At 41.3% G+C, this 19,816-nt stretch overlaps 1 protein-coding gene across 2 annotated transcripts in view; it reads right to left on the reverse strand.

Annotated features, from left to right (window-relative positions):
• Window positions 1–19,816, reverse strand: part of MED23 (mediator complex subunit 23) — a 146,415-nt gene that overhangs the window by 43,896 nt on the left and 82,703 nt on the right. For both annotated transcript variants that reach the window (XM_089676173.1, XM_089676172.1), the window contains 4 exons: window positions 14,558–14,732; window positions 10,783–10,946; window positions 4,995–5,119; window positions 3,102–3,307 (listed from right to left, as the gene is read on the reverse strand). In XM_089676173.1, the coding sequence (XP_089532299.1) occupies window positions 3,102–3,307; window positions 4,995–5,119; window positions 10,783–10,946; window positions 14,558–14,732 (670 nt within the window). The remainder of the gene's footprint in view (window positions 1–3,101; window positions 3,308–4,994; window positions 5,120–10,782; window positions 10,947–14,557; window positions 14,733–19,816) is intronic.

Below are 19,816 nucleotides of genomic sequence, written 5' to 3' on the forward strand. Positions count from 1 at the left end.
CCAGGAAGTTATCCTCTGGCTTCCCCCACTTACAACAAAGGGTTTGAATTACCAAGGGGTGAAGAGACAAATTTCCGAAGTCTAGACATAGACCACTAAGGATGCATCGGAGATGTACACAGCAGACAGGGGCACAAATGCTGAGTTATGCCCAGGCAAGAATCAGATCTGCATCTCTTTCAAAGGTTCCTCTTTGATGGTTGATGTAAGCCACTGCGGAGGTGTTGTCCAACGGAACCCCAAATGGATGGCCCCAGAGGTGAGAAGTCCATCATTGGGGGCACAACTGAATTGCACTAAGCTCCAGAACACTAAGTGAAAGATGCGTTTCCTCCAGAGTCCAGGTCTTCTGCACCAAAAAAGGTATGCAAAACTCCATCCCAGCCAGAGAGGCTGGCATCTATCAGGAGGACCTTCCTAACCAGGAGGAGAATTTACTAAATTTAGCACCAGTCACATCATCAACCATGTCAGGGCAAGTTTGATATCGCTGCTCAAGAAAGCAGGAAGATCCAATGACTGTACCTCTATAAAACCTCCTGGGATCAGGAGGCAGCAGACTTTCCCTGATATTTATAAGTGGGGTGTACCCTCATCGGAGGACTTGCTCACACATTTGTAGGATTTGTGGGTCCGTGGCTTGCAGTTACACAGGGAGACTGGTTCTGCCTTGGACCTAGAGGGCTGTGAAAGATGAAAGGACCCCCGCCCCCTTCCTTTCCAGGCTCAGAGAACATGAGACCCAAAAGGGCAAATAAGGTTTTTAGAAGGCCTTCAAGACTTTTGTTCACTAGATCCATAAAGAGCAGTACATCTTCCACAGGGACAGTTAATGTCTTGTTAAAGTTGGAAATGACCAACACAGAGGTGGAATAACCCATTCTCCATGGAATATTGGTGGGAAATATGCTTGTGAGCAGGGAAGACTTTGTCAGAGTTAGGCCAGTCACTGTACAAAATGGACTGTAAAAAGAATGTACAAGCAACTTTTGCAGGTTGGGGACTCTTAAGAGAACCCAGGCTAGTGACTTTAGGCACTGTTGATGCAAACTGTTTTAGGTTAAGGCACTTGCACATAGCATCAATAAGGACTGAAATAGTATCCCTACATTTAGGAGATATGGCTGATGTCTGGGATTCCTATTAAGCAGGATCATCAGGGGCAGAAAGGGAACAGTCCTAATTCACATGTGGAGAAGCGGCTGCAGCTAGACCGAACCTGGAGACAGACTCTTGAGAAAAGGGCACAGGGAGAAATTTGTGCACATGTGCAGTATGCTTATCTAAAAATGGGAGTTGTACAGGCTCAGTGCAACTCCCAGGTCCAGTGAAGGTCTCCAAATTCAAAATATGGTTGCAACCCTTGGTTCCCATTGCCAAAGAGCAACATAAATAGTTGCTGCTAGCACTACCAAATTAACCCCTGAGGGGACTCGGCAAAAAACTCTTAGCACACGATACTCCTATATACTGTAGAGTGCAAGGCCCTGGCTTACCGCAGATATCTTCTCCTGCAACATCCCACCAATTAGAATGGTAGAGAAAAAGGGACATTCCCTCCAGGATTTTAACCCTCTCAGTGGGCATTCTCCAAAGGGGATTTCAGGGACAAAGTTCCACCAGACTGGAGGACCACGGCACTCTACATCTGCCTCATCTTGTTGCACTACTTGCCTAGATAAGTGCCTCAAACAGAGTACAGAGCCAGAAGACTTAATACAGGCAGGCTCCACATCTTCCTTATAGTGGGGTCTGCATACATCCTCCACGGCTATGCAGAGTATTAGCTGATCCAGCAAGCAGGAACCTCAGCAGTTCTACAGACACTGAAAAAACTTGCTAGAAGAATAAAGGATCTTGATAAAAAGAAGAGTGGGATAGCTTCTGTCAGAACGCTGTCCCCTATTCTAGGGCATCAGCAAAAAACTGAAGCTTGCTGGCAGTGGTCATTCTGGGCTGTCCTTACAGTATTGTTTTGCCAGTGTTCAATCCCCTGAAGGCAGCTGCATAACACTGTTCCTGAATATTGTCCTGTAATGTATGATCAAGAAATATAATTATGGAGGTGATAACATTATATAGAATTATAGGCAAAACTTTTTTTTCCCATTTTGGATCGCATAAGGGAGGTATATAAAACCCGACAGTTTTTGTTTTGCCATCTGTATCTCATGGGGAGATTTACCTTCACTTCCTGTCCCTTAGCCAAAACAGTAAGTGTGAGGAAATCCCTTAAAATGAAGAGAAACTATTGAAGTGCCCCAGGTCACCAGAACTAGTTTCCCCATTGAAAGATTTTCCCTCTATTACTGTTCTGGGAACAACCCACAATTTGGGATTTCCTTTTACTTTTGATGACAACAATAAAGCAGGCAAACAGAGAGGGTGGAGGAATCTCCCAAACAGCAATAAAAACCTGTTCTAATTCCTCTCCACTCTATTCAAAACTAAAAAAAAAATTAAATTTACTTTTAGTTATACTTTAAGGTTACTATAACGGTTCAAGTAAAAACAGGCTTTAAAAATATTACTCTAGGGGCTTGTTTACACTTTTCTCCAATCCTCTGAAAAGTGGTCCAATGAGGACTTTAGGTGAATTGTTGCCTCCGAGTCACCTGTTTTGAAAGGCCACAGCACCGCAACCAAACTGCATGCATTGCACACAGTTGTAGAGTGGTTGTGGTACAGCCCTATTCACTTGAATGGGTGACGTTTGTAAGCTGTACTGCCTGCTGAATATGACCTGCAGTATAATTTTCATACTGCCGCACAGTAGCAGTGTGACTAGCAGCTGGGCAGTTGCGGAGCAGTAAAACTGTGGCTCCTGCACAGTTTTTAATTGTTTGAGTTCATAACCAGACCGACATATGAGATTGCAAAAAAATTTGTATTGTAAAAAATAAACAAATAAAAAAAAAAATCAACTTTCTTGTTAATTATTACATCTATGACAGTTTTAATGGAGACATTCCATGCCTATTTAGAGAAGACAAGCATTTAGAGTAGGCTTAGAAACTACATTTGCCTGTATGCAATCTGGTTAATCTGATCAGTTTCCAGAAGCATCTTCCAGAGTAAACAGAGAAATAAACTACATTTACCTGTATCCAATCTGGTTAATCTGATCAGTTTCCAGAAGCATCTTCCAGAGTAAGCAGAGAAATAGTGGAGGAGAGCCCTGTAAGGAAAAGTGTGTGATGATGTCGTTTTCATTGGTCATGGACTTCCATTTTCTATACTCTTCTTCCACATTTTTCTTCAAGTTGAAGCGGCTTTCCTGGGGAACATTGTTTTGCTTGAAGAAAGCCTGAAATATAAGAAAAATAACCATTATGACAATGGTTAAAAAAAATTCAGTAATATATGATAAACAGTCTTATCATGTCTGTATGCCAACATTCATGTTATTTCCTTTTGCTCTGTTTTTCAGATTTTAAATTTATAACACAAAAGACTTGAATATTCTGTACAGTAACTTTAATACCAGTTTTAAACAGGTCAGGTTTTCCAGACTTCCAGATTAGAGTGCGGGTGCATATACTAGTAACAGATGAAATTATTTTTCTTGAGAGTCCGTGAAAAATCCTTAAAAATATTTAGCACTCATTCACATCAGTACATTGAGTGTGAACACTTGATTTTTTTCAGGGTGCCACAAAATAATTTATTTATTACAAGTACTTATATAGTGCAGTCAATTTAGGCAGTGCTTTACACATATATTGTACATTCACATCATTCCCTAACCTTCAAGGAGCTTACAATCTAAGGTCCCGAACGCACATTCATATATACTAGGGCCAATTAACCTACCAGCATGTCTTTGGGGTGTGGGAGGAAACCGGTGTACCCGGAGAAAACCCACACAGGCTCAAGGAGAACATGCAAAATCTGTGCAGGTAGTGCCATGGTTGGGATTCGAGCTAATGACCCTAGTGCTGCCAGACAGAAGTGTTAACCACTTAGCCACGTGTTCTTTACTGTACGCCTTACAGTATCATTAGAGGCACAAGAATTTGTTTTGGCCATGTATATGCACTGGAGTACCACTGAAGATCAATGGTAATATGCATTAAACATGCATTGTTATACTGTGCATTAACACACAAGAGAATATGTGCAGAAATGTGAATGTGGCTTCAATGTTACTGGGGAGAATCTATCCAGAAATATATTTGGTGTAACTGAGACACATACGCTGAGTAAAACACCTAAACTGATTATTTAATAATATCATTGCAACTTTTTACATCAGTTACTTTTTCCTGTAAAAGGACTCTGTGGCCTTTAAGAAGGCAATGCTAGGCCTAACAATATTTTAGCAGTGGGCTTTTGGCTCTGTTTTGTCCTTTTACCTCTTTTCTGGTCAACATTTCTGATAAGGTCTCATTTTTCTCAGGAAATATACCTAAAACAGGCAGCTTCTTATGTTTAAAAGTAAGCAAGGGACATATGTATTAAAGAAATATCCTAGTTGTCTTTAAAAAACAATGACAAGAATATAATATATACTACATGAAGTCAAACACTATGCTCATGGGATGCAGTGGCTGCATGGACACAGCCACTGGTTCCAAAATGACAGTCATGCAAGTGCATGTCCCCAAACGCAGATAGTGTGCGTTCAGGAATATGCACCCCGCACTTGCACAGCTGTTAAATTGGGACCAGTGGCTGTGTCTGTGCAGCTGCTGTGTCCCAACAGACATGAATGGGACTTCCTGTACGCAGATGCACAGTATACCTGTGCATTCCATATGGGCAAAATGGGCCCTTCTCAAGGATTTAAGCATTGATATGCCTGTGTGAACAGGGCCAAGAAAAGTGTTTAAATAGTGCGGTTCAGTGAATAATCAGGAGCTAAAAAACACTGAACACCATATCCTCCTTTTTTATGTGACAAATGATTATTTAGTAAATTGGAAGCTGTTCTGAGCAGTTTACCGCTTCCCTCTAGTGGTAGAACCCATCATAGCAGAGAATGAAACAATTACCTGCAGTGGAGCTGGAAAACAGCTCAAAGTGTGCAATGCCCAGTTATGTGGAGTGAAGCTGATAATAGTCTGTAAAATGTCTTTACACCAAGTGCCTTGAATCGAGTCCGATCCTGTAAAGAAATCTAAAACACAGATGCCCGATGACAATACAATACACCACATAAACATACGTTTTCAAAAGGGGTGAACCCCTAACCATTTGCCGGATTTTGTTTGGATGATTTACATGTGTGTACACCATTTTTTACCCTTGATTAATTTCTCAAAAAATTACAAGTTTACTACACTATGGGATCTCCTATTTTTTGCTCTACCATGAGCACTTAAACCCTCAGGACCCAGGTCTCACCCAGCCCGGAGGAAGAATTGTTATTCCCTATGACCAGACCTCATTATGCAACCCATAAGAGGGACCTCTAATTGACATCACTTAAACGCCTATACCATCAGAGGGGGAGAATTTGAGACCAGACCACGTTCCATTGAGGGGAGATCTCCAGGCTGATGTCTATAACCAACGCGCACTAAGATTGCGCTTCTGGTGAGTTTGCAATCCCACTGATCTGTCGCACACCACCGGATGACCACAATTTCTCACCTTATGGTATATTTCTGATTCCCAGATTATTTACGCACAGCCTGCTGGGATTTCATTTTTTACCTTCACGCCAAAAGAGCTAATCAATGGGACTTGTATGTGTTTTTTATTGATTTCTGGTTGTTTTTAGATATTTATCAGACACTTATCAGTTTTATCACATGCGCTGCACTTTTTCTTGTTTTATTTGATCTTATTGAGAGGACTTGTAGTTCCTTTTTTTGGTGCTAGCAGCTGCTGTTTTTGTTAGCGCTCGCTGATTTTCTTCATATATATTTGCCATTTTTACTATAACGATTATGTTTATCTGATAATTGTATACACTATATTGCCAAAAGTATTGAGACACCTGACTTTACATGCACATGAACTTTAATGGCATCCCAGTCTTCGTATGTAGGGTTAAATATTGAGTTGGCTTACCATTTGCAGCTTTAACAGCTTCAACTCTTCTGGGAAGGCTGTCCACAAGGTTTAGGAGTGTGTCTATGGGAATGTTTAACCATTCTTCCAGAAGCGCATTTGTGAGGACAGGCACGGATGTAGGATGAGAAGACCTGGCTTGCAGTCTCCACTCTAATTCATCCCAAAGGTGTTCTATCAGGTTGAGGTCAGGACTCTGTGCAGGCCAGTCAAGTTCCTCCACCCCAATCTCGCTCATCTATGTCTTTATAGACCTTGCTTTGTGCACTGGTGCACAGTCATGTTGGAACAGGAAAGGGGTCATCCCAAAATTGTTCCCACAAAGTTGGGAGCATGAAATTGTCCAAAATGTCTTGGTATGCTGAAGCCTTAAGAGTTCCCTTCACTGAAACTAAGAGGCCAAGCCCAACCCCTGAAAAACAACCCCACACCATAATCCCCTCTCCATTAAACTGTACACTGGGCACAATACAGTCAGGCAAATACAGTTTTTCTGGCAACAACAAACCCAGACATGTCCATTGGTTTGCCAGACAGAGAAGCATGATTGGTCACTCCAGAAAACATGTCTCCACTGTTTTAGAGTCCACTGGTGGTGTGCTTTACACCACTGCATCTGACGCTTTTCATTGCACTTGGTGATGCAAGGCTTGGATGCAGCTGCTTGGCCATGGAAACCCATTCCATGAAGTTCTCTACGCACTGTTGTTGTGCTAATCTGAAGGCTACGCAAAGTTTGGAGGTCTTTAGCTATGGAATATGCAGACAATTGAGGACTTCTGCACACTGTGCGTTTCAGCATGCGTTGACCCCGCTCTGTCATTTTATGTGGCCTACCACTTCATGGCTGAGTTCCTGTTGTTTCCACTTTGTTATAATACCACTAACAGTTGACCGTGGAATATTTAGTGGCAAGGAAATATCATGGATGGACTTATTGCACAGGTGGAAACCTATCACGGTACCACGCTTCAATTCACTGAGCTCCCGAGAGTGACTCATTCTTTTACAAATGTTTGTAGAAGCAGTCTGCATGTCTAGGTGCTTGTTTTTTTACACCTGTGGCCATAGAGACGATTGGAATAACTGAATCCAAAGATATGGAGGGGTGTCCCAATACTTTTGTCAATATAGTGCATGTTAAAGCCTGAATTTAGGTCATCTTACTTGCGTGGCTTAAGCATTATTGGGCTAACTGCACTTAGTCTAAACCAGGGGTGGGCAAACTTTTTGACTTGAGGGCCGCAATGGGTTCATATATTGGACCCGGGGGCCGGACCAAGAGTAGATGAATGATGTGTATGTGTCATCCATAGTAAGTATAGTAATATTCCCCCATAGTAAGCATAGTAATTAATCCCCCATATAGTAATTCATCCCCCATAGTAATTCGTCCCCCATATAGCAATTCATCCCCCATATAGCAATTCATCCCCCATATAGTAATTCATCCCCCATATAGTAATTCATCCCCCACATAGTAATTCATCCCCCATATTAATTCATCCCCCATATAGTAATTCATCCCCCATATAGTAAGTCCCCCATATAGTAATTCGTCCCCCATATAGTAAGTCCCCCATATAGTAATTCATTCCCCATATAGTAAGTCCCCCATATAGTAATTCATTCCCCATATAGTAAGTCCCCCATATAGTAATTCATTCCCCATATAGTAAGTGCCCCATATAGTAATTCATTCCCCATATAGTAAGTCCTCCATATAGTAATTCATTCCCCATATAGTAAGTCCCCACTATAGTAATTCATCCCCCATATAGTAATTCATCCCCCATATAGTAAGTCCCCCATATAGTAATTCATTCCCCATATAGTAAGTCCCCCATATAGTAATTCATTCCCCATATAGTAAGTCCTCCATATAGTAATTCATTCCCCATATAGTAAGTCCTCCATATAGTAATTCATTCCCCATATAGTAAGTCCCCCATATAGTAAGTCCCCCATATAGTAAGTCCCCCATATAGTAAGTCCCCCATATAGTAATTCATTCCCCATATAGTAAGTCCCCCATATAGTAAGTCCTCCATATAGTAATTCATTCCCCATATAGTAAGTCCCCCATATAGTAAGTCCCCCATATAGTAAGTCCCCCATATAGTAATTCATTCCCCATATAGTAAGTCCTCCATATAGTAATTCATTCCCCATATAGTAAGTCCTCCATATAGTAATTCATTCCCCATATAGTAAGTCCTCCATATAGTAATTCATCCCCCATATAGTAAGTCCCCCATATAGTAAGTCCCCCATATAGTAATTCATCCCCCATATAGTAAGTCCCCCATATAGTAAGTCCCCCCTGTGTCAATTCACTTACCTTTGCTCCGCGCGTTCCTCTCGTATTCCCGCGCCGTTCTGGTCTTCAGAGAGGACTGTGAGAGAAGAGTTCGTCACGCTGCCCCGCCTACATCCAGGCTGCCCCGCCTACATCGTGACAGCTGCAGAGTCCTGACGCCCGAGAGGAGGGAGGGGGCGGCCATCCGAGAGGGGGGGCGGCCATCCGAGAGGAGGGGAGGGGAGAGGAGGAGAGGAGGAGAGGAGGCCGCCCGCCCGAGAGGAGGGAGGGGAGCGGGCGCCCGGCACGCATCTAAGTTTGTAAAGAGCCGCGGCTTGCCGACCACTGGCCTTGCGGGAGCCTAGCTCCGCGGGCCGGATTAAAAGGTCCGCCGGGCCGTATACGGCCCGCGGGCCGTAGTTTGCCCATTGCTGGTCTAGACCATGCCGATTCTTTCTTCTATGCTGGGTGACAATGTTGTCAGACCTAGCTTTTAAAAAGGTGTTTGGCGATTTTTATGTCTTTAAGCCTATTATGGCATTGCTGTATTACTTAAGCATTTAATAAAGCTTATTTTGTTACATATACCACAGTAGGTCCTTTTAGGAGGCTTTTTTCTCAGGCTAGTATCTTTTGGTACTATCAGCTTTTTTTGTTCCGAGCTGCAAATTTATTATGTTTGTTTTTGGGTTTAATACCGATTTAAACTGCACCCACATAAAACCAAAATATTCTTTAACTCATTACCCAAACAGAGATTGTCTTGTACATATAAAAGCAAAATCAAGACTCTGATATTTTTCCAGTAAGTGAGCTATACAGTGAGGAACAGAAGTATTTGAACACCCTGCGATTTTGCAAGTTCTCCCACTTAGAAATCATGGAGGGGTCTGAAATTCACATTGTAGGTGCATTCCCACTCTGAGAGACAGCATTTAAAAAAACAATTCAGGAAATCACATTGTATGATTTTTAAAGAATTTATTTGTCTTGCACTGCTGAACATAAGTATTTGAACACCTGTGAAAATCAGTGTTAATATTTGGTACAGAAGCCTTTGTTTGCAATTACAGAGATGAAATGTTTCCTGTAGTTCTTGACCAGGTTTGCACACACTGCAACAGGGATTTTGGCCCACTCCTCCACACAGATCTCCTCTAGATCTGTCAGGTTTCAGGGCTGTCACTGAGCAACACAGAGTTTCAGCTCCCTCTAAAGATGTTCTATTGGATTTAGGTCTGGAGACTGGCTAGGCCACTCCAGAACCTTGATATGCTTCTTACGGCTGGCTGTGCGCTTCAGGTCATTGTCATGTTGGAAGACTCAGCCACGACCCATCTTCAATGCTCTGACTGAGGGAAGGAGGTTGTTGCTCATAATCTCACAATAAATGGCCACATTCATCCTCTCCTTAATACAGTGCAGTCGTCCTGTCCCCTTCGCAGAAAAGCACCCCCAAAAGCATGATGTTACCACCCCCATGCCTCACAGTAGGGATGGTGTTCTTGGGATGCAACTCATCCTTTTTCCTCCAAACACGACGAGTGAAGTTTAGACCAAAAAGTTCTACTTTGGTCTCATCTGACCACATGGCTTTCTCCCATGTCTCCTCTGGATCATCCAAATGGTCATTGGCAAACTTCAGACGGGCCTGGACATGTGATGACTTGAGCAGGGGAACCTTCCATGCAATGCATGATTTGAAACCATGACGGCGTAGTGTTCTACCGACAGTGACCTTTGAAACTGTGGTCCCAGCTCTCTTCATCTCATTGACCAGCTCCTCCCTTGTAGTTCTGGGCTGATTTCTTACCTTTCTTATCATCAGTGATACCCCACAAGGTGAAATCTTGCATGGAGCCCCAGTCTGATGGTGACTGACAGTCGTCTTTAGCCTCTTCCATTTTCTAACAATTGCTCCAACAGTTGATCTATTTTCACCAAGCTGCTTAGCAATCGCCCCGTAGCCCTTTCCATCCTTTCCAATTTTTTCTCTGGTGTCTTTTGACAGCTCTTTGGTCTTGCCCATGGTAGTAGTTGGCATCTGACTGACTGTGGGGTGGAAAGGTGTCTTTAAAGAGCTCAGACAGGTGCTACTAAGTTAGATTAATGAGTGGAGTAGAGGTGGACTTTTTAAAGGCACAGTAACAGGTCTTTGAGAGCCAAAATTCTTGCTGTTTCTTAGGTGTTCAAATACTTATGTTCAGCAGTGCAAGACAAATAAATTCTTTAAAGATCATACAATGTGATTTCTTTAAAAATCATACAATGTGATTTCCTGAATTTTTTTTTAAATTCTGTCTCTCAAAGTGGAACTGCACCTACAATGTCAATTTTAGACCCCTCCATAATTTCTAAGTGGGAGAACTTGCAAAATCGCAGGGTGTTCAAATACTTCAAATCAAACTGTGCAAAAATGTACAGTGAGAAACAGGACTTAACAATTGGAATTGTCATAACAGTACCAGTGACATGAGTGGCTCTTGCCAGCGTCAAAATGAGAGCTCTGTTCAGTTCCTCCGATTCTGCCGATAAAACTGTTTTGGGATCATTCAGGAATCGAGTAAACTGCGGCTGCACTTCCGAGCTGCCCAGGGCGGTGATTAGTCTTAGAGCTGTGCTCTCCACGCTTGAAACAATGAAAAAGAGAACCGACTAATAAGTTGACAGATTCACCAGGCAATTCGCAGGTAATGTTAAATATTGTTAAATTTAACAATAATTTTCATACTAACACAGAAAAATAATATTCTAAGGATTAATAAGCAGTCAGTTCATGACACCAGGGTAAGAACTCCCACCAATTAATCCACATACACACTACTGTCATAACAGACTGCTTAGTCCAGGAAGTTTATTATGAAAACATTCTTTTTTGCTAGGAGACAATTAATCCTACATTATTGTATAATGAAAGTGGACTTTTAGCTAAAATAATAAAATGGGCGGACATGCAGGAATTTTAATGCAGATAAGACATGCTTTGTCTCTTCTGCATTAAAGTTACTTACCTGCCTGTCCGCCCAGTACAGTGAGCCGTGCATGCGCAACTCACTGTACAAATTTGGAAATGCAGAATTTGACTGAACTCCCACGCATCTGGGAAGAGACGTCACCCTTGCGCGGCCAATGACAACAGCCGGTGATTGAGATCCAGAAGCCGGACTGCTCGGAGATGTCAGCAACCGGGTGGGGAGCAGAGGGAAGCCACATTGCTGGAAATGAGGCAAGTATAGTTCCACTTTAACCGCTTGCCCACCGCCCTGTAGTAGAACTACTGCTACAGGGTTGCGCAAAATCACGTATATATACACACGTGATTTGCACTTCTGGGTAGGGTGCGCACATGCCGCCCTACCTGCACTGCCATTGGCGGCTAGACATGCCAATCACCAGGTCTCGCCTTGAGATTCCCCGCTGGCACCTGGCAATCGCCATGTAGAACTGACAGGGGAGAGACCTGTGTGTAAACACAGGTCTCTCTCCTGGCAGCAAGGACATACTGCTGAGTATTTCTCCGCACAGCAGATAAATACACAGCAGCATGTCTACCTAGTAAAACACACACAGCACATTATGTAAAACAGCACACTGTTAACCCTTTGATCGCCCCAGATGTTAACCCCTTCCTGCCCAGTGTCATTAGTACAGTGTTAGTGCTTTTTATTAGTATTGATCACTGCATTAGTGTCATTGGGATATCAGTGGCAGTTAACCAGTTCCCACAGTGTCAGAATGCCTACTGCAGTCCCACTATAAGTCGCTGATCGCCGCCATTACTAGTATTATAGAAAGGAAAAAAAAAAAAATTGCAGTATATATACACCACCATTTGTAGACGCTATAACTTTCATGTAAACCAATTCATTTACATATATTGGGAATTTTTTTTTTAGCAAAGACATGTAGCAGAATCCATTTTGGCATACATTTATGAAGAAATTAGATTTTTTTACTGGATGTTTTATAACAAAAAGTCAAAAATGTTCTTTTTTTCAAAATTGTCGGTGTTTTTTGGTTTATAGCACAAAAAATAAAAAAAAAGCAGAGGTGATCAAATACCACCAAAAGAAAGCTCTATCTGTGGGGAAAAAAAGGACATAAATTTAATTTATGTACAGCGTTGCATGATCGCACAATTGTCAGTAACAAACGCAGTGTAAATCCTCTGGAGGGCAAGTGGTTAATAAAATAGCATAAACTACAGCTGTCAAGAATATGGGTGGCTGCCATTGTTGGTCATCTGAAAATGCTAGTTGGCTAGCTGTTACCACCACCAGTGGCTTCAAAAATTTTTAGTCACTTAAGCTAACTATAGCAGAACTTCATTCGAAAATTTTCCTTTTAAGAATGTTGGTTCAATATTTATTATCGTTATTGGGGTCAAATCGAAAATAGTTTTCAACTGCAATAATGAAAAAGAGTAAGATGGGAAAGGAGGAATTGACTTGATTTACCTGTAAATTTCAAATTTTAGAGTAGAGTACAGGACACAAGCTGGATATTATTAGACTCTAGGCTATAGGTTGGTGATTGGATACTGGCAAGGTTTCACTGGACATGCCTCCTGGGTGCACCCCAATAGCCATGCCCTATACATGAGACTTCAGTTTTTTAGCAGGTAATGCAGATTCATAAAGGAACAGAGGTGAGGGTGTACTGTACTTTAAGAAATTGAATTTATAGGCAAGTCGAGATTCCTCTATCTTAATTGTACTGTACAGGACACAGGCTGGATATTCACAGACCCGGTGATGTTCCCATGCAATGAGGTTGGGCAACAATAAGGCAAACAGAATGCTATACTCCTGCTGGTTGTTTGTTGCCCTGCAATTAGCTGTGGTTTGGAAAAACAGGAATTGCACCAATAAACTCTAGTGGTGGCATTTCAATTTCCAACTCCATCATAGAAAGCTGAGATGAAGAAGGAGCTTGTCAATTTTGTGCTCCGGACAGTGATGGCGGTATTAAAGCTGTTCATTTTCCAAGAAAGTCTAATATGAAGAAAAATCTATGTTGGATAGGCCATTTGTTGTGTGTCCTTGAGCCAGTGGTAGAACTGTATGCAGACACTGGTGGCAAAACAATGTCCTGCTATGGTGCAATAAACAAAAACTGAACTTTTGCCATGGTTCCCTTGTGCCTGGTTTCTGCAAATGCTATCCTTCAGGGTATTTCCCAATGGAGTATTCATGGAGTAGGATGTGAAAATGGTTACGTGTGTCCATGAAGCAGTATCCAACATCCCAGGTGTAATCTTATAAAAGGGCTCTAAGCAAAAATGGTGGTAATGGTGCAACCTATGGTTTGATGTAACACCTTAGTCATTCACCTAAGACTACACTCTGAATGGTGAAAAATTTGAAAAGTTTAACACTACACAAGTGTATAGATTTCAAACACAATTTTAATGTAGAATTATTACTATTTTTGAAACCTGTAAATAGTAAGGCCACAATTGGTCCAGTACAGGATAAATCTGTTCTTCCTGTTCATGTCATTTGTCCACAATTAGGGTATAGGCTTTGTCAGCTATGGTGGGTATTCCCTTCCCGTCAAGGTAAATGTCCAAAGCAACATTACAGGCCATCCCCACAGAATGGGGTCCAAGTACAGTTTTCAAAGTTTTACCGACGGTTGCAGCAATCTGGATGCATTGCTCCCTACTGTTGAGCTTGCAAACACTGAGGATTTATTGAAGAGTTGCTGGAAAAATCCTAAGTTAAACAAAAAACTTGTGAAGGAAATGATTTCTCTGTAAAGGAGAAGAGGTCCATCGCGTTAGGACACTAGCAAAAAACTGAGCTCTCAAGAGTGGGGTAGCGTTATAGGATATGCTAAGGTGAACGTGTCCAGCAATGCTTTGCCTTTGTCCAATCACCTGAAAAGTACCAGGCTTTAACCCAGGCTCAATGACTATCCAGTCTATGCCCTGTACAATTGAAATAGGATAGCAGTGGCAGCCCCCAAGTTTCACTTATGACATATTTAGGACCTATGTCGACAAGCTTTGAGCTTGCGTTGATGGCATTAGTTCAAAATGCTTCCGAAATCATTCAGAATTCATGATGGGTACATTTGACCTGCAGTTGTCCTCCTCCTGACATGCATCTGACATGCTATATGTGGGTTTTGTATATCCATACACTTGAACAGATGCAAAACCCATCTGAAGTAAACAAAAGCCTGTCGACACATTGTACAATTTGTGCTGTGTGACCTTAAGTTTGGAATACTAACCAGAGGTGAAGTTGATTCTGATTGGTCTGTGGTACTCCAGCTAATGAATGGAGGTGACTTAAAAGCTGCACCCGGTAATGGGGCTGGATATGGTGCATTCGATAGCTGAACATTTCCAGTAATGTGTGAAGGATTCCCCAAGAATGAGACTTGAACACAGTGGGTAGAAGCTGACCTGGGTTAACAAACCAATGTTAAAGTATAACATAGCAAATGCAGCTGTTGAACAAAATTAATGTTTCTCATATAAAATGCATACATGCAACAGAATCAATTGAAGCCTAACTCCTTTTAAAGTCCCTTTAAATAGTTTGTTTTGGCCAAAGCTGGCCCAAATGAACTATTTACTGCACTAACAGGTGGGCTTACTGGCTGCACTGTATTAACTGTATGTAGCCACAGCTACATACAGTAAACAGTATTGTGTTCGGGCAATAGGACATAGGACAGCATGACCAGCAAAGTACACCTATTAGTGCAGTAAACAGTTTGTTTGGCAGAGATTGGAGCAAATAAACTATTAACAAGGGACATTAAACATGAAGTTAGACTTTAAAGGCAGCTTTAAGCACGTCATTAATGGAGAATTGAAGTTCACGCTAAGCTGCTTACTTCCTGGCCAAAACAGAAATCCAAAGTCCCTTTAGCAGAGATGATATGTACAAAGCTCAGGCACAGAGAACACTGCAAGGTTTAACTGCACATTTATGCCTGGGTGCTCAGATAAAGCAGAATTTTTTACCCGATTTTCTGCTCTTGCATGCTTCTTCTGTACTGTTAGACCAGTCCCTGCAATCCAAGATCCTCTGATGTCATCAAGACCAACGCAGAGCCCATAGTCCTGCATTAGAGGTGTTGACACTGAGGAACACTCCACCGCCAGAGTGTAAGGGAATGCTGGGGGTGCGGAAGACCAAGTAGAAGTGCCATCGCCCCAGAGACAAAAAAAACAAGCAGTTACTCCTTGTAGTATTTATCTTAATATGCAATCATTCAGATGTATATTTACCTACATGGAATGGGTACTTCCTTCTACCAAAAAACAGGTGGTAGACTAATCCTCAACTAGCTCAATTTACAAAAATATTAAATTTTTCTAACCCTTTGCGTTAGAAATAGAAATAAAACACACATTTGATGTTACTTAAAGGCATAGTATCACATTTCACATACACATATTTAGGGTGTTACATGAAACATGGTTGCATACCCCATCACCAAACAATATATTCTCACTTCTCTCCTTTACATAAATTACAGGGTGCTGCATTTTGTTTTTGTAAATTTGGCATGGTCCCCACACAATGCCATTCAGGCAAGGGACTGTTTACAAACTTTGAGTACCATTTGCTAGAGCACGCCAGTGATCCATTCTCTCTCACTGTTTCATGTTCAGCGTAACTTCTCCATCTAGGTCTGTACCTACATATAAGATCTGAGCTTCAGGGAAGAGGTAGCAGCAGCCAAAGATTTCACCCACAAAACATTGATGACAATTGCAATGTTCCGCAGGCCATGAATACTTTTTAAAAATTGACATTTTTGTAGCTGCATTTATTAAATTTTTTTAAAAAGTGGAGTGTGCCTTTAACAGCCTACAAGTGTTAAAAGTTCTAAACCGAAAACAGAACCAAAGTGTAACCACATAATCAATTTAGTAACCAAGGCAATAGCTGTTTCACTTTTTGTACAAAAACTTTGCCCAATACAATGTTTATGCATACATCATTAGGGAGTCTTAGAGACTAAGTTACTATACAACAATATAACTTAGTTATTTATTTGCTCCTCCATATGAAAGGTGCAATGGCAGCATGATTTGGTAGCCGTCTGGCTGACTACTGTTGTGTAAACGTAGAACTGTGCAAAAAAATATTTTGGTGGATATGCTGGAATAAACAAAAACGTGTGGTATTCACTGAAAGGGATAGGATCAGATTTTATGTATTATCACCAATATGCATGGGCTTAATGTAACAACTCTTTTTGATTAAATGGACTACAAATATCTGCAACTGCCAGAAATTGGCCACTAAACTGATGTATTGCCCTGTTAGGGTCAAACATCAATGCAAAACACAGAAAGTCGTATACATGTGGATAAAGAATTGTTTGATGAGCATATAATTGTCTCTGTACAAAAAGCGAAACAATTGTCTGAGTAACGGATTTGTTTTTAATTTGTGCATAGTTTGATGTTGTTTTTGATGTTCTAACTGCAGAACATGTCTAGTGTTAAGAAATGTTACGTGGATAATATTTGCTCTAACCCTGTGCTTTATAGAAAAAGTATTTTTATATTTTTTATTTTACATAGTGGCGGTATACCGATTTGCCTACCATCATTTCTTCTTCTACATATATTCATTCTCAGGGTAGTAACAAATACCTATAATAAAAAAATGACTAAATGCATAATATAAAAAGAGCAACTAATAATATTCACTTTAACTATGTATGTAAAAGTACCTGATCTGCCACAGCAACTGAAATACCTGACATTTCTGTCACTTTTTATGCAGATTATTGATGCTCTAAGTAAGCTGGAACTGAAGTAAAAGAAGGCAACCAGACAGATGGTCATTTTCATCTACTTTAAGCAACCCTGTAATTTAGCTATAGTGAGTCTTTAAAGATGGTTAACAGAAGCACTCTCCATTTTCAGTCTGAAGCTATCCATATGCTGGTCAGAAAAAGTTAACATTTTCACCTAAGAATACCACAGCCTTTCACCAGGGATTATATGTTCATAATACTTGGAAACATGCGAGCAACAGCAGCATACTGTCTGGCTTCACCTGGATCCCTCAATTCTAAAATCGCAGCAAAGCACCAATACTTGGTCCTAGAGCACTTTATTCAGTTATTTGATTTAGTTCCCCGATTTATTCTTTTGGGTACACTTGGTTTAATATACAGTCATGGCCGAAATTGTTGGCACCCTTGATATTTTTCCTGAAAATCAAGTATTTCACACAAAAAAGGTATTGCATTAACACATGTTTTGCTATACACATGTTTATTCCCTTTGTATGTATTGGAACAAATATAAAACAGAGGCAGAAAAGCAAATATGACATAATGTCACACAAAACCCCAAAAATGGGCTGGACAAAAGTATTGGCACCCTTAACTTAATATTTGGTTGCACACCCTTTGGAAAACATAACTGAAATCAGTCGCTTCCTATAACCATCAATAAGCTTCTGACACCTCTCACCCGGAATTTTGGACCACTCTTCCTTTGCAAACAGCTCCAGGTCTCTCTTATTGGAAGGACACCTTTTCCCAACAGCAATTTTAAGATCTCTCCACAGGTGTTCAATGGGATTTAGATCTGGGCTCATTGCTGGCCACTTCAGAACTCTCCAGCGCTTCTTTGCCATCCATTTCTGAGTGCTTTTTGACGTATGTTTGGGGTCATTGTCCTGCTGGAAGACCCAGGATCTTGGACGCAAACCCAGCTTTCTGACACTGGGCCCTACAGTGCGACCCAAAATCCTTTGGTAATCCTCAGATTTCATGATGCCTTGCACACAGTCAAGGCACCCAGTGCCAGAGGCAGCAAAACAACCCCAAAACATCATTGAACCTCCACCATATTTTACCGTAGGTACTGTGTTTTGTTCTTTGTAGGCCTCATTCCGTTTTCGGTAAACAGTAGAATGATGTGCTTTACCGAAAAGCTCTATCTTGGTCTCATCTGTCCACAAGACGTTTTCCCAGAAGGCTTTTGGCTTACTCAAGTACATTTTGGCAAACTGTAGTCTTGCTTTTTTATGTCTCTGTGTCAGCAGTGGGGTCCTCCTGGGTCTCCTGCCATAGCGTTTCATTTCATTTAAATGTCGACGGATAGTTCGCGCTGACACTGATGCTCCCTGAGCCTGCAGGACAGCTTGAATGTCTTTGGAACATGTTTGGGGCTGCTTATCCACCATCCGGACTATTCTGCGTTGCAATCTTTCATCAATTTTCCTCATCCGTCCACGACCAGGGAGATTAGCTACAGTGCCATGGGTTGCAAACTTCTTGATAATGTTGCGCACTGTGGACAAAGGCAAATCTAGTTCTCTGGAGATGGACTTGTAACCTTGAGATTGTTGATATTTTGCCACAATTTTGGTTCTCAGGTCCTCAGACAGTTCTCGTCTCCTCTTTCTGTTGTCCATGCTTAGTGTGGCACAGACAGACACACAATGCAAAGGTTAAGTGAACGTCTCTCCTTTTTATCTGCTTTCAGGTGTGATTTCTATATTGCCCACACCTGTTACTTGCCCCAGGTGAGTTTACAGGAGCATCACATGCTTGTAACATTCTTATTTATCCGCAGTTGTGAAAGGGTGCCAATACTTTTGTCCAGCCCATTTTTGGAGGTTTGTGTGACATTATGTCGAATTTGCTTTCTTTCCTCCCTTTTTTTGTTTTGTCCCAATACACACAAAGGGAATAAACATGTGTATAGCAAAACATGTGTTAATGCAATACGTTTCGTGAGAAATACATGATTTCCTGGAGAAATATCAAGGGTGCCAACAATTTCGGCCATGACTGTATGAACAGTTTTTAGTCTAAAAAGACCTAAGCAACCTGATAATGGTATAAACTACATGTCTTAATGAATCATTTATGGTTTTATAACTGTATACACACGAAATCTTAGTCATGTATAGAGTTATGAAACAAACTCAAATTTAATATACGAGAGGTAGGCTTCGTACTGTCTCCATAGATACTTCTTATAAATATTTTCATATGTCAGCCAGTCTTTTCAGGATAAAAGCTGGTAAACAAAAAGGGACAGGCTGGGATTGTGCAACATGTTGCACAGCATGAGATGTCCTTTTCAGTCGTTTAACAACCTCCCACCAGCCTATTGTAAAATGATGCCCAGGCGGGACTTTTCTCGTTCTGGGTGGATGTCATATGATGCCCTCCCAGAATGCACCTTGGTACTGGACACAGCTGATGACAGATCACTGTACTGGCCCGCTGTCGGTATGACAATTGTAAACAATGAATGGCTCTGATTCAGGTTATTCACTGTGTACAATTGTGTTGCTAGCTGTGATTGGAAACAGTGATCACATGGTACAGACAGGGCCAATCACAGCCGATCTGTACCATGTGATTAGATGTGACCAATCACAGCTAATCACAACAATACATCTATTTCATTCAGTAATAATGCTTGCTTATAGCAAAGCAATTCACTGCTATAAGCAATCATAATGTGTTAAAACAAATAAATAAAATAAAAAT

The sequence above is a fragment of the Staurois parvus genome, unplaced genomic scaffold (genome assembly GCF_062004578.1).
Source record: "Staurois parvus isolate SC_StPar_1 unplaced genomic scaffold, SC_StPar_1.0 ptg000165l, whole genome shotgun sequence".
Classification (NCBI taxonomy): Eukaryota; Metazoa; Chordata; class Amphibia; order Anura; family Ranidae; genus Staurois; species Staurois parvus.